At 32.3% G+C, this 23,239-nt stretch overlaps 2 protein-coding genes across 3 annotated transcripts in view; one reads left to right on the forward strand and one right to left on the reverse strand.

The window, feature by feature from the left end:
* Nucleotides 1-1,864: 1,864 nt before the first annotated feature.
* LOC149485974 (macrophage mannose receptor 1-like) lies at nt 1,865-11,884 on the forward strand. 2 transcript variants are annotated; one of them, XM_089698653.1, is made up of 6 exons: nt 1,865-2,046; nt 2,277-2,540; nt 3,329-3,523; nt 7,971-8,213; nt 8,676-8,856; nt 11,724-11,884. In XM_089698653.1, exons 1-6 carry the CDS (start codon nt 1,992-1,994, stop codon nt 11,728-11,730), a joined length of 945 nt encoding a protein of 314 aa, XP_089554779.1. In that variant the 5' UTR covers nt 1,865-1,991; the 3' UTR covers nt 11,731-11,884. The 2 variants fall into 2 exon arrangements, with proteins under 2 accessions (XP_089554779.1, XP_089554778.1); XM_089698652.1 differs by lacking the exon at nt 11,724-11,884 and having other exon boundaries at nt 8,676-9,518.
* Nucleotides 9,655-23,239, reverse strand: part of LOC149485975 (putative fatty acyl-CoA reductase CG5065) — a 40,879-nt gene continuing 27,294 nt past the window's right edge. The window contains exons 5-9 of the mRNA XM_089698631.1: nt 17,066-17,261; nt 14,942-15,140; nt 12,168-12,407; nt 11,052-11,309; nt 9,655-10,444 (exon numbers count right to left, since the gene is read on the reverse strand). Of these exons, the coding sequence (XP_089554757.1) occupies nt 10,285-10,444; nt 11,052-11,309; nt 12,168-12,407; nt 14,942-15,140; nt 17,066-17,261 (1,053 nt within the window). The 3' untranslated portion in view covers nt 9,655-10,284. The remainder of the gene's footprint in view (nt 10,445-11,051; nt 11,310-12,167; nt 12,408-14,941; nt 15,141-17,065; nt 17,262-23,239) is intronic.

Consider the following 23,239-nt stretch of genomic DNA (forward strand, 5'->3'; position numbering starts at 1 on the left):
GCACGATGCAGACCGGAGTTAAAGAATGAATTTATACATTTTAATAATTATAAAGACGTAAACTTGGATGCTAACTCAGGGAAATCGGACCCACATTCTATTCCCGTGCGAACGGCGTATTCAGCAGTTTCGTATGAAGGCAGGGCCGTAACTTGCGAATAAACTTACACCTCAATATAAAATATTATTGTCTTTCATTTTTCCTGTTATCCATAATAAACAACATTCCTATTACCTACCTATATGAAAATATACACAGGTACACATTATTTAATGAAATGCTTAATTATGATATATTGAATAACACCTACATCACGATCAAAATAATTTGAATAAAAAATGAAAAAATGTTTATTTATACACACATTATAATTTATAAATAGTAACACAATAAAAAGACACGACGGTCGACTAAACTAGATACTAGACCTGTGCTGAGATTGTTAAAAATCCACAAAAAATTTCGTGAAAATCGTTTAGCTCTTCTGAGTAGTGTGAACAAAAGCTTTTCTCCTTCCTTACATTCTTGTAGTGGTTCGAATTAACTGAATATCAATGATAGATATAGCAGTCTAGCAGACAAATGTGAGACAAATACAATGAGCATGTCATTATATAAATTAATATAAATCAATGCATGAATGTTACCACAAGTTAAAACTTACGAGCCGATTCTTAATTTATGATAATATAACCATTTGAGGATTTTATTTCCCACAAGGAGCTTCCGAATAAAAACATTATCGGTATAAAGTTCACAAATTCTTAAATATACACAGGAAGCATACATTCACTATTGAACAAACCATCCTCTTTTTGAGACTGGTTAAAAATAAAATTACCATTATAAAATAATGTTCATTATTCACTAAATGATTCATCTGTCGTTTTTACAATTTACACATAATATAAAACACGTAGTCTATGGCCTTACCGACGTAATTAAAATCAAAACGGAAACGTATATTATAGTTGAATGAAATATATTATGACTTTGTAAAGGAAACAATTTTATCGGAGTTTGTAATATAAAATAATAAAAATATATTTAATAGATAAAATTATGTAATTATTATTACTCATTTTCTAATTACAATACTGTCTGCCATGCCTGTTAAGTGTCATAAGGCTCGGCTCACATCAACAAAAAACATTTATAAGTAGGTACAATTAGCGTTAGCTACTATTAGGTATTCTGTGGTACAGTGGAAAAGCTTTTCACCTATTGAACAGATTAATACCTACATGAAACTTCATGCTTTGCGCTGGTGCGAGGTTTAACCTATGCAGCTATGGGATATTTTTAACACCGCCTTTATGAAACAGGCTGAAAATATTTATCGATTTTAAACGCAATTAGAGAATCAAACACAAAAAATGGTACCTAAGATATAATAAGTTATTCTCTGAACGCATCGCAACATTTTTTTACCCTAAAAGTAGATAGGTATCTACAAAATACGCTCTACAGTAATTTATCGAATTCACAAATAATGAAATTATAGATAATAGTTAATCCTTAAAATACATTTAACAGCAATTGCTATGTTATATGACATAATATTACAGTAGTGTCCAGTAATCGATACCATATTATTTAAAACGATAAGTTTAAATATAAAAATGACAATACCACAAGTGTTGTAAGGAAATCATACAAAACGAGTGGCCATTGAATATCAATGACCTGGCACAAGCTAAAAAGTTCTTGAGCGTATTAATGAATTACTAAATTTTTGTGTTATTAGGTATATTACGTCAAGAAAACTTAATATTAAAGATTTATTATAATTTATAAAGCCTGATCAACGAGCATCTTCAATTTTCCTGTTCGTCATCCTAGTGTAGCGATAGATACCTAATGCTTCGTATGTCTCTACAACAAGTCTATACTGTCTCAGTACTCAATAAATTATATTATCAGTCTCATTCGTCAATCGTCATTCGTATGTGATGGTTTCGCTGAGATAGACGTGCTGTGATTCAATAAAATGTTGCATATTAAGTGTTGCTTTGTGTTATTATGTGTCCACATTATGTTCTCTTGTAAGTATGTTGTAGTAAATGAAATCATATATTCCTATACGAGTGTTCTTATGACGCTTAAATTTTATCTGCGATACGTGTTGATGAACTTGGAATTATTAAATAAAACCAGTATTGTACAGAAAAAAAAATAACAAATGGTGTTTACGATTACACGGAACGATGAGATGATATTTGATGAAAATGTTGTGATAAAATATATGTATAGTATATTCTGGTTAAATTTTTAGCTGGGCAACCTCGAATGAAGTTCTTTCGTAAGGACTATCATTATATAGAGTCGACGGGCAGTTTTTATAAAATTCATACGATTTACAAAAATTGGGACCAAGCGAAAGAAAAATGCGAAATGGAGGGAGCTACACTATTTTATCCTGATGATGATGATGAAGCCGAAGCAGTGCTGTCGTTCTGGAATGAAACGCAACCTTTTTTGTGGGTTTATATTGGTGTCTCCGCCTTTAACGTTCCCGAAGTTTTTGAAACTGTTGATGGTGAGAATTATCAGAATACTATTCTCATATCATGCTTTATAACAACTTCAAAGTCATATTCCCGATATTTTTCAAATCTTTAAATCGGAAGCCCTCCTTTTAAAAAAATTTGTGAAATTTGAAATTGCTCAGCATCATTCAATTCAGGCCTCCAATAATAAACGCTAATTTAAACTTTAAATAGTAGATAAGTCCATAGTCTGTAGGAATGTATTAAAATAGTTTATTGAAAATTATAAAATGGTTTGTTTTCAATGTATTCATTATTCTCCAAAATAAAGGAATACTCGAAGTGATCATTTCGTTTTTTTTTTCAATTTAAAATTCACAAGAATCCTTAAATACATAATTCTTGATTGCTTTGCAACTCGTTTGAAAGGTCAAGGGAATAAGTTTAAATTTAGGATTTTATTATTTATAAAAACGATTATTTATCGAAACACTACAAGGCGGTCAAGGATTTACGGGATAATTTTTTTTTTCTTGCATTACGGATTTAGCTAAGTCACAAAGTATATAATATAACTATTTTGAGGACCAAGGAAACACCATAGGTACCTGCTGCGCTAAAGCTTAATAAAAAAATGTTGCAGTAAACGAAGACTGCTGCAGGTATATCGCTCGCTTCTCGCAGTAAAGCGTTTAAAAACAGTAAATAAACTTTAATTTCTAACGGCCTACTGTCATAAAAGCCAATAGACATTAGGACCTTAATAAGGCGGTCTCGATCGACGAACTTGTAAGATAGACCATTACAAGAATATACTTGAAAATATTTTCCCCAACAGGTATTCCTATAGCCGAAGTGTATGACAGATGGCGTCCAGGTGAGCCCAATAATGCGGGTGGTAATGAACGCTGTGTTGTATTGAGTAGAGACGGCATTCTCAACGACGGCCAGTGCAGTATATTCTACCCATATATTTGCAAGAAGACCTTAGGATCTCTTGAATGGAACACCGTTTGCAACATACCTGATACCAGTGAGTATAGTAGATTTCAAATAAGAGGCTTATAAAACGTTCAACGTTGGGGAACTCTCACGTGTCAATTGCGTGTTAATTCATACAAGTCTTAATTAAATGAGTTCCCTGTAAGTGTCCTTCTCGACTCATTAGAGGAGCACTATAAATACTTTCGTAGATGGATGGCTGAGCGTATTTCCGTTTTGACCGTGACATCGTGAAGAATAACATTTAAAAAACGCAAGAGTGGTGTGACATCAGAGACTCATCAACATGGATGTGGAAGAAAGATCGCTAACGTTCTCGGTGGATACCTTTACCATGCGCGCACCGGCTACGTATCGCAGGGCCCCTCTCATCGTGGCTAAGTTTGCGCAATATTCAGATGCATACAAACAGTTTCTCCATGGGATACATAAAATCGAAGTAACTTTTCTCAACGGAGCAAAATTTCCGGTGAAGTACAACTTTGATGCCACGAGGATGGAAAACGACCGCCTGCTTATCAATTGGGACTGGCTAGCTCATCTGTTCGGAAGGATGCCACCAGGTGAAAGGGATTTCATGAGGGTTCCCAAGATACTGAAATTCATCAAGAAACACGTTCACCTGAACGAGTGCTGGATCGCCGTTGGTGACGCCTGCTCGTGTGGAAGGGAGGAGAATGAAGCAGAAATTCCCAAACGCGAGTGCAAGCACTTCCATTTTCATCATTACTGTTCCCTGCACTTAAGCTCATGGGTGTCCGATTACTAACGATGCACGATACGGTAAAAATGGTCAGGACTTAATTGTAGAGCATAAAAAAAGGAACAAAAAGTGTCTTGTAAGTGATTTCCGAATTTCATCGGATAGCCGAGTTATTGCCGAAAAACAAATATTACCCCTTTTTTTAAGATGGTGGCGAAAGCTCATAGGAAATCTTGGTCGAAAAACTCAAGTTAAGCTTTTCTAGGTATCCCCTACAATATATCAAAAAATTAGATGCGCAAATTCACTTTCTTTTTTAAATGTTTATAATGACTGTACTATATCAACCTCACGTAACGTGCGCTGCAGCTACCTGTCGCTGCGCCGCACGTCACGTTAGCCCTACAATCGTCTTACCAGGTGTAATGATCACATCATGTAGGACAATCCGCCCGTAATGTGTTCGATGGTTAAACTAATATCAGGTGGCTAAATAAGTTTCTCGTGATGTTTTCAGAAAAGTACACGTAGTCTCAGAACTTAGCACTAAGGTATCGAATGAAAAGAACATAAATTGATAAATAAATAATTATTTAATATGTACTTCACTTAACTACTTCACTTGAGATCACTTCTTCCAAGCATTGCTTGGACGGTTCAGCCTCTGCGATTGTAACGCCAGTGCGTACGCCATTAAATGGCGGTCCCGTCGCTGCTGCTCCTCTTTTTGCCGCCTCCTTTCGTCTCGCTCCTTGTCGATTTTACGCCTCTCTTATTTATTTTATTTATTTAACACTGTTCTATATACAGATTAGGTATATGGTATGTGTGCTATAGGTTACATGACATCAGGCGTTATCGAACAATGGAGTATTGTTCAATTTTCCCCAACGGTAAAAATATATTAATAAACCCAATCAGTAGGATAAATGATCGATTATAGGTAACCTCTTGATTAGGTCATCGCAACAGATTAAAATTAAACTTTTTCCTTATAGGCCAGTAGAAATCGACACTAAAAAACCCTAAATTCGCAAAGCACGATGTAGATTTGAATTTTTGGTATGTTGTTTGGATCAGTTAGGGTGATGTAAATCCCAATTTGCAACTTCGAAAAAGTTGTGCTCGCTTCGCACCACGTGATAAACTGCGAAAATTTTGGACTTTTTTCACTTTTTGCTCTAAAAGTCATAAACTATGCGTTTCCGACAAGTATGATTCAGTACATAAATTAAGGTTATTAAATTTGCAACAATTTAAGCCTAACCGCAGCTCTCTAAACCTTATAACGACTAAACTGTAGCCATTCGAAGATGGTTCATTTTTCCCGAAATATTGAAATTTTTAGTTTTGCTCCCGTTTGAAGCAAAATATTGGCAAAAACCGCTCGTTCTATGAGAAGTTCGTATAATAAAGTTGTAGTGCATTTAATTTTCTTTCATAAGAGCATAGAACAAAGTCTTGCAAATTTAATTATCTTTGTAATTTTGTTAATTACCTATCCTGCAAATGAAAAAGTATTATCCTTTTTATGATTTTATATGCCCTCAGTTTCAATTCTTTAAAAATCTATTTCTACCTTCTTTTTGTTTTTCAGATATTGTGAGTGAACTATTTGTCTCACAGACTTTGTTCTATGCTCTAATGAAAGAAAATTAAATGCACTACAACTTTATTATACGACTTTCTCATAGAACGAGCGGTTTTTGCCAATATTTTGGTTCAAACGGGAGCAAAACTAAAAATTTGAAATTTTCGGGAAAAACTGACTATCTTTGAAAGGCCACAGCTTAGTTGTTATAAGGTTTAGAGAGCTGCGGTTTGGCTTAAATTGTTGCAAATTTAATTAGCTTTGTAATTTTGTTAATTACTTATACTGCAAATGAAAAAGTATTATCCTTTTTATGATTTTATATGCCCTCAGTTTCAATTCTTTAAAAATCTATTTCTACCTTCTTTTTGTTTTTCAGATATTGTGAGTGAACTATTTGTCTCACAGACTTTGTTCTATGCTCTAATGAAAGAAAATTAAATGCACTACAACTTTATTATACGACCTTCTTATAGAACGAGCGGTTTTTGCCAATATTTTGCTTCAAACGGGAGCAAAACTAAAAATTTCAATATTTCGGGAAAAATGAACCATCTTCGAATGGCCACAGTTTAGTCGCTATAAGATTTAGAGAGCTTTAATTAGGCTTAAATTGTTGCAAATTTAATAACCTTAATTTATGTACTGAATGATACTTGTCGGAAACGCATAGTTTATGACTTTTAGAGCAAAAAGTGAAAAAAGTCCAAAATTTTCGCAGTTTATTATTTGCGTATAATTTTTTTCCTACTTTCCCAAATTTTGTAATTTTGTTAATTACCTATCCTGCAAATGAAAATGTATTATTCTTTTTATGATTTTATATGCTCTCAGTTTCAATTCTTTAAAAATCTATTTCTACCTTCTTTTTGTTTTTCAGATATTGTGAGTGAACTATTTGTCTCACAGACTTTGTTCTATGCTCTTATGAAAGAAAATTAAATGCACTACAACTTTATTATACGAACTTCTCATAGAACGAGCGGTTTTTGCCAATATTTTGCTTCAAACGGGAGCAAAACTAAAAATTTCAATATTTCGGGAAAAATGAACCATCTTCGAATGGCCACAGTTTAGTCGTTATAAGGTTTAGAGAGCTGCGGTTAGGCTTAAATTGTTGCAAATTTAATAACCTTAATTTATGTACTGAATCATACTTGTCGGAAACGCATAGTTTATGACTTTTAGAGCAAAAAGTGAAAAAAGTCCAAAATTTTCGCAGTTTATCACGTGGTGCGCAGCGAGCACAACTTTTTCGAAGTTGCAAATTGGGATTTACATCACCCTAACTGATCCAAACAACATACCAAAAATTCAAATCTACATCGTGCTTTGCGAATTTAATGTTAATTTCCACTGGCCTATTATTAATTATTTTAACAACGATAACGTTATCGCTATGACCATTACGATTTTTCGTGTTTATATTTGTACCTAAAACATTTGTACTGCTCCAAGATCGTACTTGTAGCTTAGGTGTAAACATTCTTCGTCTTTGATGACCTAGGTCTGAATCTTGTTTTCATAGGCTAAGAGCAAGAACACTTCCAACTGAATACTTTTAATAACTTGTGTATCATTGCATCATGCACGGCCCTCATCTACATACTCCAACATCACGCTGCCAGTCCACTGATCCTTAATTTTCCGATTATAGCCCGTACGTTCTTATGGTCCGGACTGTACCTGTAAAGTCCGTTAGTTGTTATTATTTTTTATATGTTTGAAAATTTAAATACATATTTTTTCTTCATTCATTAATTCCGTACAAAAATTCGAGATTATTTAAAAGTGATTACTTAAATGGTCATAACTTTTTTATTTATTAACCGATTAACATGAAATAAACACTAAATGTTAAATGAAGCTTACCACAATATATTTGTGAAAACCGCATCTAAATCGGATAAGCCGTTTCTGAGATTAGCGTGTTCAAACATACAGACAAACAGACAAAAATTTTTTCAACAACAGTTTTGGATTCGGGCACGATTCAATAATAACACCTGCTAATTTTTTTTTACATATTTCAATTGTACAGACACTACTTTTCTACAATTTTATTATATGTATTGATTGATGATGATTGATGATATTGATGATGATTGATGATGATGATGATGATATACGTAAACGATAAAATTGTATGTATGATAAATAAATAGATATAAAAATGATTTACAGAATATGAATACAGTGAAAAGCTGGGCAGATGCTATAAGTTCCATTCGACTCCCATGAGCTGGAATGAGGCGTATGTCGTCTGCAGCGCAGAACAGTCACATTTAGCCATCATAGATACTCAAGAAGAAGCTGATCATTTAGCAAACATAACAAATAATGCTGTTATAGACGTAGGCGGCGACTTTCTGAAGGGCGCCGTACATTTAGGTTTTGTTCAAAAAAAAGAATGGCGATCAATAAAAGGTAAAAAGTTTTAAGTGTGTTCAAAGAGTAAAGAAATAAAACTAAATATTAAATACTATTAGTTACATAATTATTTTCAATGGCTATTATAAGTACCTAGTAGATAATATTCGTGAAAATTGTCTAATCATTAATCTTGTATAGGTGCAAGTATAACACGGAGAAGATAAATTAGGTACCACTTTTCTTTTTAATCAGCTTTAATTTTGTTAATATACAATATCATGCTGTATATTTTATCTTATTTTATTAACATCAAATTCTCAAGAAAATAAACGCCACATATTTTTTATTCTCATTTAAATTTTTTAGTTCGCGGTAAATTGTAATTCCCAAGAAAATCGTGTAAAAAAATGGCGATCGGAAAAACCACTCAGACCTTTGTTAATGGCCTTAACAACAGCAGTAACAACAATATGTTCTTAAATAGTCAAGAAGTTAAGAATTATATTGATTTTTCAGGTATGCCATTCAAGTCTCTGGGATACACCAGATGGGGAAATGGCCAGCCAGATGGCGGGGAGAGAGAGAAATGTGGATCAATGTTCTTTAACGGCAAACTAAATGACATAAACTGTGATGTAAAATGCTTCTTCATATGCGAGCATGAAATATCCTTCCTTGAATCTGCGATCAATCCGAGGTTTGGAGATTAACCTACTATAATTAGTGTACTATAGTGTCTATACTACTATAGAATAGGTTATTTATTTATAAATTCTAATACTCAATAAAAGCTTTGTGTTCATTACATTGTGTATTGTTATATTGTTATGAAGTTCAGTATCAAATGATTTATAATTTCAAGTCAACATGTTTCCAAATTTATAAGCGTAATCACATAACTGATATCAAAATGTTTACTCATTTTATATACTATATGTGTCCCGTGGTTTTACCCACATACCTCCGCTCCTATTGGACGTAGCGTGTTGATACTATCTTCTGTCCGTCATTTTAATAACGGACCCGTAGATTAGCACGTACAAACAAATAGTTCAGCAATCAACAAGTATAGATAATAATCTAAATCTGTCACATGTTTATGGTATTTATTATAATTGTTTTATTAAATGGTGCTGCATCTGACATATTATAAAGATAACTTATATATAAGTTTTCAAAGAACTATGGATACTACTGGTTAAACGTAACATTACATAAAAAAACTAATCCAGAAGTCGATTCCTTGAATGAGTACATACAACAACATAATACAACTAAGTAAAAGCAAGTCATTATTTAAAAATATATAAGTAGGTACTAAAAATAAATATTTTCATATTTACAATAATATTGGTTCCTTGCTTGCGCAAATAAAATAAATCGCGTTAATTTCTTTATTTATATGTATATTGATACAAATCATGAAATACAGTAATAGTAAAGGCTATGGTTAATAAAACACTAGTCAAAAATAAATCCATCCTTTGTAGGTACCTATAATATATTTATTCAACAACGTATACAATATCATTATTTATAAAAGACCTATATAGAACTTACAATGATAACCTTTGCTATGATAACGATACAGTGCAAAGTAAACATTAAGTGAATCAAATACTTAAAACAGTCTTAAATTTATATTATTTTTTATTTTATTTAAAGCTTCCTTAGACACCATTTAGACCGTAGATATTATGGAATACTCTCATAAGAGATCTGACACAACCTCCCACCGTTATAATTCATTTTTGGACACACGTATATCTGAAGAGATTACACACTTACTAAAAAGTTATTAGTCATAATATTAATTCTCTTTATTTCATTTTATATTATCTTCTATTCGTTACATTTATAGGTATACAAATTAATTCGTTCCTTCTCGTTATAAACTGATTTTTTTATATTTCAAACATCTAGAGAACCCAAAGGCAATGAGAAATTTTAAATTTGTATGCCATGAAACTAAATATCAAATTTCAATGATACTTAAATTTGTTTAAATAAAATATTTCATACCAATTCCATTTAAGTAAAGCCTTTTAACACATAAAGCTTGTTTTGTAATAAAATTGCGATATTGCAATAGGTATGCATAATTTGTTTAATCATATTTACGGCATTACTGTTGACCAAAAACTGCCTTTCCAACTAATGGAAGATATTTAACAAACGGACCTCCAAAGGACAACAATACTCGAAGTGGTTCGAACAATAGAACTAACCAGTACAATATTAGAAGATAGAAAAATGCAGAAACAATCAGGTCCAACACAAATAATCTGAAAAAAGATGTTAGCATTAATTATAGAAAAATAATCAGTGCAAATAATTATGTTTTATTCAACTATTTCACACGTTATTCATTCGCTTTTAGTCTTATGTGCTTATAAGTATGTATATTGTATATTCTCAATGTAGAAACATACGCCATGAAAAGTGTACAAATCTCAAGGCAGACATAATTATTTTAACTCTTATTCTAATATCACTAAAAGTAGCATTTACCAAGTCGCAGGAATGGAAACCATTTCTTTAATCAAATACCTTCAGTATGAACAAAATTATCTTAATTTTACATAATATATTGTGATATATTTCTTAGAATATAATAAGAAAGAGCATGCAATGGTAATGGATGAAAATTAATTTGTTCATAATAATTTATCTATCTATTAAAAACAATTGCGATATATAGTGTATATCGCTAAAGGATATCACAGATGTGGTGTACTAAGATCGATGAAAGGAACAAATTACGTAAATACTTGTACTATAATTTTTGTATTTGACAAATTCTTAAAACTCTACCTCTACCTACATACTTTTTCAATAATCATATTATTATTTATTAATAAAAATGCGTTAGTTTCATATCTTTGTACTTACATATTATTCTGCAACCGGGCCTTCGGAAGATTTTCCAATTTTTCCCTCAGGCAGAACAGCTTGCCTCCAATCATACAGCTTTCAATATACGGTTCGATTTTAATTATCGTAAGGTCCATAGGGAATATGCTGAGATCGATGGGATTTAATTTCTTCGGTAGCTCCTTGAAATTGTTTGTGTCAAACCACCATTCGCGGGTGGTAAAGTATTGTAAAACTTCTAAACCGACTGAAATTCGCTTTTGTATCCGCACCATGCTAAAATAATAAGAAAACAAAGTTTATTAATCAAGTTTAGGTTTAAAGCGTAGTAAATAACGAGGATTATAGCTGTATTAATACTGAATGACCATCGTATTTTTATAAGAATATAAAAATAATTATAGGATATAACGTTAGGATAACGTTTAACGATTTGTTTAGGTCACGCTTTTTTAGTTATTTGCATGAGACTCCTTTTAGCTGTAAAACGTTTTATTTTTGATTGAGGCATACCATAAAATGTTTCTTTTTATCATTTAATAATAATAAGTGTTAAAATTTATTGTCTTTTATATTAGTCATTTCATTTTCTTCATTAAAAAATTCCTTAGATTTCTTAGTAAGTTTTGGATTTACATATTTTTTTTTTAATTTCGAACCGTCAAAATAACACGTTTTATTTTATTTTAGGAAGTGATGGCGGCCATTAAATCGATGAAATAATATATCGTCAAATAAGTCGGAAAGTAATGCTTGCCCGAATGTGATATCTACGTTCCATATCATTATACATATCCAAATAAATACTCTAAGATCTCTATTTTATATTGAAATAAACTATTGAAGTTTGATCTCCTTTTTAATTTCCATTTGGTATGTTTTTTTGCAACAAGTTGTTTCTATACAATCATTTTAACTTCAGCTCGCAATAGAACTAATTTAATTCTACTTCAGCACGAAATTGAGCTTTTGAAATATTAAAATATTCTGATTTGAAAAAGCTCCTTTCATCTTTCTTGTTAACCGCTATCACAAAAAAAATTGACGACCCATCTAAATTTAAACGTAAGTACCACATGAATAAATTTTAGCCAAATTAAACTCTATTGCATAGAACATAAGGATTATACTCACAAGCGTTTCTGTCCAAAAATGAGCATGAGGAAGTCGATAAAATACGCCGGCAGTATATGGTAGAAAAGCACACACAACTCGTGTATATATTTATTGTGACGTATGTTCCCATTGGGGTACCATAGTGGCCCTTCAAAGGGATACCTGCGGACTGTAGCTTTGCCAACGTCTAATACCTCTTTCCATGTGTCATTTCTATCATCGCCTGATGTTAAATTAAAGACTGGGATTTCTTCTGATCTGAAATAAAAAAAAAATAATAAAAAAAGTTTTTTATTTTTTATTTTAGGAAGGAAGTTAGTTACGAGACAAAAATTACGAGATGATCTCATTTTGTACAGTATTATTACATTATAAATAAATTATATAACAATCTATACCAAAATGCAGGGGACATACATATAAACTTTTTCGCCATGTCAGTTATTGTATTCACAACTAACTCATACAATGAGCGAGCCAACTGGTTTTGAAATTCTTGGTACCTACAAGCTTAACAATTAGATGATCACTTATAATTTAATCTCATTTTGATTTTCCTTGTTCAAACACGTAAGACTAAAATGAGCGATTATTCACCATATTGTATAATACTATTTTAGAAAATCACTTATTTTAAGATTGGATGGTTCGATATTATTGTACGTGTATAACCTAACTAGGTACAATGTTTTAATCGTAGTTTGTTACATTACTAAGCGGAGCGGACGGAGCTAACTAAATCTTATGCTAAAATTATACTTCCTTATAGTATAGGATCCCGCTATACAACGACCTTCACCGAGATGCTTATTTAATGAGACGTATTTTTTATGTTATTAAATATGCCAATAAATATATCCTATATGGGTTGCCTAACAAATTTCAGTCCAGAGTATATTTAATTAATAATTTAAAATTTTTTTTTTAAACATTGCACCGCGCCGGTGTGATTATTAAATAAATTTGATACCAATCGAAAGTTTGAAGCCCATAGAATATGCAAACGTTAGGTTGCCTATTTTTTTCCGGTCACAACCACGGGTTGCCAGGTGTAAACAGGTAAATAAATACTAGCATTTTGCTACGGTCTGATTATTGAATCAAACTTAGATAAAATGAAAGATTATTTCATAAGGAACACGGTGGTATAGGGTTGCCTGCGAAAAATCAGTCCCGAATTACGGTTGTCGAATTTTAAATAATAAAATATCGCACAACATTACTCGTTTCATCCTCAGCAACTGTAGCACAGGAATCGACACTAGGATTCAACTGTTGTGGTTCTTCTTCAGTAGTAGATACATCGGTATGCTTCTAAAAAAAAAAACAATTTTTGCGATTAAATGAAAATGTTTGATTATAAATTTTAAAAAATTTTTGATAAGAATAGTTGATTTAAAACATCCTCATTTAATTATTCCAAAAAAAAAGGAAATCAGAACATTTTCTTGTTCAATTTTCAACTACCGTTTTTTAAGTAAATTACAAAAAAAAATATGTGTGTCGAAAATTAACAAAACCATAAGTGAGTTTTACTAGCAATTACTTCAACATGACAAAAATAATATAGAAGATGTATTATTAGCTTAGATAATTTTAAAGATTCAATTATTATGTACTTACTGGATATCTTCTTATATATAAAAATGAATCGCAAAATGTGTTGGTAAGCGCATAACTCGAGAACGGCTGAACCGATTTCGATAATTCTTTTTTTATTATATTCCTTGAAGTACGAGGATGGTTCTTATGTAGAGAAAACGTAAACATGTACCACGGGCGAAGCCGGGGCGGACCGCTAGTTCAGCGATAAATTTAAGAAATTCTTCGTTATATTTTTTATTCAAAACAGTCACTTTTTTGTAGCACGTGGTATGATAACCTACAAATTTTAATGCACAGTTTTCAAAAGTTTCATCATCAAAATCAATTATTCCGATATTCGATATTTTATTATTTAATCCATCAGTCCTCGGAATCACAGACACAATAGAAAATCTATTGTGTCGCGCCCCGATCGGGCCTTACGGTGGTCAATGGGTTAAAATTCGACTGTAATTCGGGACTGATTTTTCGCAGGCAACCCTATACCACCGTGTTCCTTATGAAATAATCTTTCATTTTATCTAAGTTTGATTCAATAATCAGACCGTAGCAAAATGCTAGTACCTATAGATTTACCTGTTTACACCTGGCAACCCGTGGTTGTGACCGGAAAAAAATAGGCAACCTAACGTTTGCATATTCTATGGGCTTCAAACTTTCGATTGGTATCAAATTTATTTAATAATCACACCGGTGCAATGTTTAAAAAAAAAAATTAAATTATTAATTAAAAATACTCTGGACTGAAATTTGTTAGGCAACCCATATAGGATATATTTATTGGCATATTTAATAACATAAAAAATACGTCTCATTAAATAAGCATCTCGGTGAAGGTCGTTGTATAGCGGGATCTTAGACTATTATAACATGTGATTATTTATAGTGGGAACATAAATACGCAATGTTGCATTGTTTCACTGAAGGTGTGTAAGAAGACTCATTGGTTACTTGTAACATTTAAAAATATTTGATAAACATATTCTAGTGAAATACTTAATTAGCACAAGATTTACACTACTATTATGAACGCATTACGCAACCGTAATCTATACCAATAAATAAACACAGGTTTATTTATTGGTATAGATGTGTATGTATGACAGACATGATATCTGATTTTTAAACTTGTAATTATTTTTGGCAATGAACAGCTTTTTTTCTTTCATTAAATATATTTTTCTTACCTTTCATCCTTAGTATTCAAATAATACGGGATGACGACAAGCGCGTTGATAGCAATATCAACCGGTATGACCTCAGCATGGTAATGTCCATAGCAATGCATGGAACGTATTACTCCCTTGCCAGCACCTATCATAAGGCCTATGGGACCGTTGAGGTTATCCACCCAGCCTGGTACAGGGTCCTGATGAGATGGGGTCACTGAAAAAACAGTATAGAACTTCGTTAGGGAAATATAAATAAAATATAAATAGGATAAAAGAAACAAAATAAACAAGAAACTAAATACAATAAGAGAGGAAAATTACAAGACAGGAATAGAAAATAGTTTAAAATAAAGTTGCACAAGTATATGTATCAAAACGGAATATTTCTCAATATGAATGTGACATGTCGTAGTCTTGACTTATAACTTTATAAGTATATGATTTATTGAATGAATGTATTGTAATTAATCCGTCAGTCCTCGGATCACAGACACAATAGAAAATCTATGGTGTCTCGGCCCGATCGGGCCGCTCGGTGGTCAATGGGTTAATGTATTGAATGTATTCCTCGAGTTCAGAATCAAGGCTAATCTAGCCTTAACATTCATAAATTTTGTAGCACAGATATTTTATAAATAATGACAATGATTACCTTGAGATTTTAAAGAAAAATACAGAATTGTCAATTCAACGCAATATCATCATCCCTATTAGCGACAACAATCGAGATAAAAAAAATTAGCTTGGTAGTAATCAATAGTAAAATATCTGGGATCCTGGAGCATAGTCCTACATATAAGTATTTAAGAAAATGACAAAATTACATATTCTGAATCTGCACAAAAGTGTACTTTAGACTGTCACGATTATACATATATACAGGTTTCTTACGTCACGTAATTACCTACTTCGTTTTAGAATCTAATCTTTATATAACTCTTCCAAGGCATTACGCACGTACCTAGTTGAAATATTGAAATTAATATAATTAATTATAAAATTTGTTCCGAGAATAATTGTTATTACTGGGATTGATTCATTCGTAATCTATATGTACTTAATATTATGAAGCTGAGAGTTTGTTTGTTTAAACGCGCTAATCTCAGCAACTATAACTGGTCCAATTTGAAATATTCTTTCGGTGTTAGATAGCCCATTTATCGAGGAATGCTATAGGCCATATATCATCACGCTAAGATTAACAGGAGCGGAGCCACGCGGGTGAAACCGCAGGGCGCAGCTAGTAATGAATATATGGATAAAATAAAAATTCGTATATATGTATTCTTACAAAATGTTTTAGAGGTCAAAACATTAAACTCTGGCACAATGCATGAGCAAAAACAACAGTAATGTCGTGTTAAACACAATGTTCAATTATGCATAACCGAGCGAAAAACGTTGTTATTACGTTATTAATAATTTAGTTAGAACCAATATTAATTTATGTTTATACATTGTGGTCATTTATTGCTTTGGGAACTACAAAATATTATGATATAACTACTTTATAACAAAAAATTTACAATTAAACATAAACCCTCCAGCATTTTTAAAGTTGGTTAAAAACATCTGAGCAACACGTCTAGAATATACAATTTAATAGATATTATTGCAATAATCATCACTATCCAAAAGATATTAAATTTAAAAAAGTCAATAACATACATACATAAGTGTATTGCATAGGTTAAAAATCTATTCACGCAACTCTATTACCTAGATAATTATAACGAACAAATTGTTACGAATACACATTCCGAATTCGTAACAATTCTTACACAAAGAACTTTCCTTAAAATCTGTTCTGTACAACCCTCTTTAATTTGTAAATAAACTATTGAAATGAGACGTTTCACCCCAGTAAAAATTAGCCTATGTCGCTGTCTATCTCCAAAATAATGAAACACACGTCTTTAGTATAAGTTATAATAAACTAGATGTGCTGCGCGGTTTCATCTGAAGACGAACCCGCGTGCAATATCAAGTATTCTTATAGCTTATGTGTTATTCAGACGTATTACCTATATTCCTGTAAAATTTCATCCAAATCCGTCCAGTAGATTTTACATGATAGGGCAACAAACATCCATACTTACAAACTTTCGCATTTATAATATTAGTTAAGATAACACCTACCTATACTCGGTCGTACAACAACAGCCGGTAAGTCCGGGTAAGACTCCCTAACCAGAGCTTCAGCCAACCGTTTAGAGTAAGTGTACGAGTTGGGGTGTTTCTGCATTAGTGAGGGAGCCAGTAAGTTCAGCTGATCGTCAGTCAGCCAGCTAGCAGCTTGGAGCACTGCGTGGGGATCCGCTGGGGGGTCGTGGACCTTGAAAAATACATTACCCGTCAACAAAACACGGACTAACTACTAAACTGAATCGTAAAACCATGGCTTTAGTAAAGTCATAATACAAAACCATAGACTATCTATAGTCTAAAGGTAAATTAGGTAAAACATTGCGCTCTCTGGTTTTACGATGGTTTAGATTTTAGTCGGTAGAGTTACGTCAATTTGTTGTTTAGAGGTTAGAGTCAGTTTAAACCAATAAAAACAAGTTTTAAATCACTGTTTCACAAGAAATTTATAGTCTGGGTTTAAACCAGGTCTATTTAAGTTTTTTTTTATAATAAATCGGTAAATGATAATTGATAAGTAATCAATATATTTTAGTATTTGCTATACGTCTTGCAGAAGACCTTCACTTTTTCATACAATGTAGTCACAACTTCTTTTGAATTTGTTTTGACTTTTCATTTATTTTCCTGACCTTCACCTTTCATGTAAATCAGTAGATAAGTAGTTACTCAAAAAATAAACTTAAGATAATTATTATAATATTTTTATAGTATGTGTTACAAATTGCAATAATTCGAGAACTTACAGATAATTTGGTTAACAACGGTATTATTTTTTTATTCTCACCATTGTCTCAGTCTCATATTTTTTATAATATATGATCATGTGCACACATTGTTTATTTTTTATTATACACACATTTTAAAACTATAAACCAATCAAAACAGTACACAAATAATAATCCTAATATATTTCGGTATGTACATTTTCAGAATCACTAATTCTAATCTCTTCCAACTTATATTATAGGTTATATAACTATTTAATAAGTATATATTGAAGAGAAATTACACTAAAGATAATATAATAGTTCCCAATCCACATACCGCACGCAGTAGACAGATGGACAAAGGAAACCAAATTTTTTATCTTCTTAGCCACGTCTAACACTCGCCGTGTCCCTCGAGTGTTCATTTCCAAGCCCTCTTTGAGAGGTGCTTCGAGACGCAATGTCGTTGCGAAGTGGAACACTATTGAAACCTGGAAAGTATATGTCTTATTGAGTAAAAATGTTTTTTGGCATTATGAAAGTATATAAGTAATAGTAGGTAATGTCATGCATTTAATGTATATTGCAAGGAAGCGATCCAATTTGGTGTTTTGACAACACTAGTACTCTTACATAGGGGTTAGTTACGAGGATGGTAAAATTGAGAGGGTGAAAATTTTATTAATCGCGATAATATAACACAGAATATAATTAACCTAAATCAAACTTAAAATAAGAGATAATTTTAAAGTGATTTAGTTGTTATTTAGTAACGAATTTTTCTTATTAATTATTGTAACTGGCAGCCTCGTGGCCAGTCCACTGATACCAGTGTGATTCGTGCAATGTCCATTAGAAAAAATAAACAATTGAGCTTCGTATACGCATACCGGTCATGCGAAGCGGGCCCACAGCTGTTGTGTGCGCTCGCTTCCCGGCAGTTGGTTTCTGCTTGTTGTCTTCGATACTCCTTGCACTAGTTACACCTCCGCAGAGGAACGGCCTGTCCTCTAGAGTGCCACGTCACGTCGGATGTTACTGGAAGGCTGATATTACGAGATAAGAGCCCATTCCGTGTTCTTTTAAACACATTTTTGTATATTGTTTAGTATTTTTATTTTCCGCAGTGACTATTTCTTTCATCCTAATACTATTATTGCCTTAGTGAATCCTCTATTTTATAATTTAACTACAGTGGTGAAGAGAATTAGGTATAGGGAACAGACATGACGAATATGTTAAAATTTTAGAGAGACAACTTTTATAAAAGATAATATCTACAAAACAAACGATGAAAAGGTGTGTACAAAACGAGGAAATTTGTATGAAACATTGTTGTGCGAATTACATTTCCCGCAGCCGGAGGCCCCAAAAGAAAACTAGATTTACTTTATAACTACATATTTATTAACTAAAGTGAGACTTTTACACCCATGTCTGCACGATGCAGACCGGAGTTAAAGAATGAATTTATACATTTTAATAATTATAAAGACGTAAACTTGGATGCTAACTCAGGGAAATCGGACCCACATTCTATTCCCGTGCGAACGGCGTATTCAGCAGTTTCGTATGAATAGTCCGGGATACATCGCCCATTTTTGCAAGTGATTACTATCAAGCTAATTTTTCGTGAGTAGCTTTATTTTGATGAGATACCCAATAATTTCATGTACGAAACTCTCGATTGTGGTAGCTACCAGAGGAAACAAGGATAAAATATTTTGATTTGATGGTTCTCAAATATTAATTACTAACTGAATGTTTTTTTTTGTTCAATCTCAAGATAATTATCTAAATTATTCGAAAAAATATTTGTCCTACAAAATCTATGGTTTGATCAAAGAGTCCCCCTTTCCAATGTGTATCGATAACGAAGTCATCATAAATGATTACTAACCAGCTGATTTTTTTATTTTCACTTATTTAATACTTAAATAATTCAACAGACATATTGTCCTACAAATTGCGTAATAAATATTTGAGAACCGTCAAATCAAAAATTTTTATCCTTGTTACCTCTGTAAGCTACCACAATCGAGAGTTTCGTACATGCAATTATTGGGCATCTCATCAAAATAAAGCTACTCACGAAAAATTACCTTGATAGTAATCACTTGCAAAAATGGGCGATGTATCCCGGACTAGAAGGCAGGGCCGTAACTCCTCCCGCCGAAGTTCAGCGACCATTTTTGAATTTTGTGAAAAAATGTTGCTGGAAGCTGGGGCTCATCTGCTCATCTGTGGTCCTCTATAAAGTATGTGTCGATCTGCGTCACATCGTGTACCAAATGGCCAAAATTAAGACTGCACCAACCAGAATTATGTATATAGGGATAGTGGTTTGATATATTACAGGATCATTTTCTATAGCGATAGGGGTTTGCATTAAAACTTGCTATTGGATTTTGTGCTAATCCTCCAAATTAACTGAGTTGAGAATTGCGTATCTTGTATATTATTTATTTCTAATTTCCTTGATATCTATATCGCTTATCTTCAGTGCCTGTTCCTTAATTTTGTCATTTACATTATAGATCTTGAAATTCTCCGACTCGTACATACATCCAGTAGGTATAGTTAATAAGAATGTACCTTGGAGTATCACGAAGTCCTCTTGTTGCATTTATAGTGAGGTTTTAGATGAGCGTGGTAAAGTTGTATGTAATGTCGTTCATCTAATTCTTGCGTCGTTTCTTTTGAGAGTGAAATAACGTCGTCTCGCAGGAACTATTTAAGGTTTGATTCTGAATCTGAATGAAGTCCTGAATACAGTCCGGCTTCGTCTGAATTTGATTGTTTTCCGATTCTCAGAGATACCAGATATTATACTTCGGGCATTCAGCCTCTATGTACAAGAATGAGTTACTATTAGTTGCTATATAGGGATAGGAAGGGATGAGGGCCTGCCTATTCTTATTTGTAAAAATAACTAAATGAAATAAATCAAGAATATCTACTAGTAGAAACTAATGGAAATTTAAAAATTATTACTATTTGCTTATTCGAAAAGTAGTATCCAGGCTTAAGTATATTATAATATTCCCTATCTTTTAATTCTTATATTTGATTCTTATTATAAATCTTACCTAATTTCTTAATCATCTTCCTAACTGTTTCCATAACTAACATTGAATGATGATTAACTAACTTAATGTATCTAATAAGGTTATTGTCACTTAATTTTTTTTTAAGAATTGAATTAATATGAAATTAATTTTCTTTTGATTTTCCACTATCGGAGAAAGAATAGATGGCTGTTTTATCTCATTAACTACAATAGTTGATGATATAAACTGAATGCTGATTTTTTTGAAAAGCTTTAATGAAATTGTCATATTTTATAGAATCTTGTAATCCAAATTAATACCGGTACCGGTTTATACCTGTGATGATCGATCTTAATCTTCATAGTCAGTAAAGCTATTACAAGCATAGTGTGTAAAGTTCGGATCATATGTATTGTATAGTATATACCGATAAGGCGATTCACTATAATTGTAATACGAATAATTCTCGGAATAAAAGTCAGGGCCGTACTCAGGTGGGTATAATTCATGCATATTCGTTTCACGCATTTTCAAATTATTTTGTGTTAAAGGTAAAAAGTAAAAGTAACATGGTGACTGATGCCACTCATTGGTTTAGGGCCTTGATTTTTATTCCTATTAGGTAACCGAAAAACATTTCTACGGGGATTATATGCGGGTGATGTGGATTAGCTTGATAAATAGGGTTTTAAAGGTATATAGGGTTGTATATACCAAATAAGGTTTGTATGGTTTGCGACATGTAAGATGATGCAGAAAAATTAAATGCAGTACGTCCCTGGAATGGTGACGCTGCGCTATGGGTACGGGTTTCGAATTAAATTCTTTTATATCACTTTTACTAATGATTAAAATTATATTTATTCTGTAAATAAGATGCATTTAAATTCTAATGATTAAATTAAATTAAATTAAATAAAAAATTTATTGGTCACAATTTTTAAACGTTTTTTCAATTGAAATCGGCCGCATACATTGAATTCTTGAACCTAAGGGCTCCTATAAACCGCGAATAAAAGCTTGTAGAATTTTTTTTTTTATATAAAGTGTACTTTTTGCCTCTGTGATGGTTACAACCGATTCATGGTTACAACCGATGCCAAATCATTATATAGAGTGGTTTTGTCTTTTTGATCCTGAAATTATTTATTAATGGATTTTGAATGCCTACTCAATTTTGGGTATGTAATTTTATTTAATTTACCATTGATTAAGAAATTAGGCTATTCACTACCTTCAGCATTAACTTTATAATATAACTTTACAATCTAGTTAATCTAATTAATTTTAAACTAAATCTCTAATATTATTTAAAACTAGTCTACGAGCAGCCTAACTCAATGTAGTGCTCTTGGGAATTTGACTTTCACGGATGGAAAATCATGGAAAGGAAATTAGGACTAAAAATAGGTATAAACTAGTAAAAGGAAGCAACACAGAACTATTCTATGTACTTACCAATTAATCTGGTTACTTTTTGGGATCGATGTTTGATTTAGCCTCCAGGCCGCAGAAACCGTAGATTCTGGATCCTCAGCTCCGTAGCGATAGCAAGGTTCTATGCCACGTTTTTTGAGGATCCTACCGACTGCGCCAATTACATTTCCCGCAGCCGGAGGCCCCAAAAGAAAACTAGATTTACTTTATAACTACATTTATTAACTAAAGTGAGACTTTTACACCCATGTCTGCACGATGCAGACCGGAGTTAAAGAATGAATTTATACATTTTAATAATTATAAAGACGTAAACTTGGATGCTAACTCAGGGAAATCGGACCCACATTCTATTCCCGTGCGAACGGCGTATTCAGCAGTTTCGTATGAAGGCAGGGCCGTAACTTGCGAATAAACTTACACCTCAATATAAAATATTATTGTCTTTCATTTTTCCTGTTATCCATAATAAACAACATTCCTATTACCTACCTATATGAAAATATACACAGGTACACATTATTTAATGAAATGCTTAATTATGATATATTGAATAACACCTACATCACGATCAAAATAATTTGAATAAAAAATGAAAAAATGTTTATTTATACACACATTATAATTTATAAATAGTAACACAATAAAAAGACACGACGGTCGACTAAACTAGATACTAGACCTGTGCTGAGATTGTTAAAAATCCACAAAAAATTTCGTGAAAATCGTTTAGCTCTTCTGAGTAGTGTGAACAAAAGCTTTTCTCCTTCCTTACATTCTTGTAGTGGTTCGAATTAACTGAATATCAATGATAGATATAGCAGTCTAGCAGACAAATGTGAGACAAATACAATGAGCATGTCATTATATAAATTAATATAAATCAATGCATGAATGTTACCACAAGTTAAAACTTACGAGCCGATTCTTAATTTATGATAATATAACCATTTGAGGATTTTATTTCCCAC

Source organism: Colias philodice, chromosome 9, assembly GCF_061535455.1.
Source record: "Colias philodice isolate Cphi_HAF_F1 chromosome 9, ilColPhil1 Martin Lab GWU primary, whole genome shotgun sequence".
Taxonomy (NCBI): domain Eukaryota; kingdom Metazoa; phylum Arthropoda; class Insecta; order Lepidoptera; family Pieridae; genus Colias; species Colias philodice.

Coding starts and splice junctions, on each gene's coding strand:
- LOC149485974 (XM_089698652.1), top strand. CDS start 1,992: ATGTTGCATATTAAGTGTTGCTTTGTGTTATTATGTGTCCACATTATG. Junction 2,541..3,328: donor AGTTTTTGAAACTGTTGATG/GTGAGAATTATC, acceptor TTTCCCCAACAG/GTATTCCTATAGCCGAAGTG. Junction 8,214..8,675: donor AGAATGGCGATCAATAAAAG/GTAAAAAGTTTT, acceptor TTGATTTTTCAG/GTATGCCATTCAAGTCTCTG.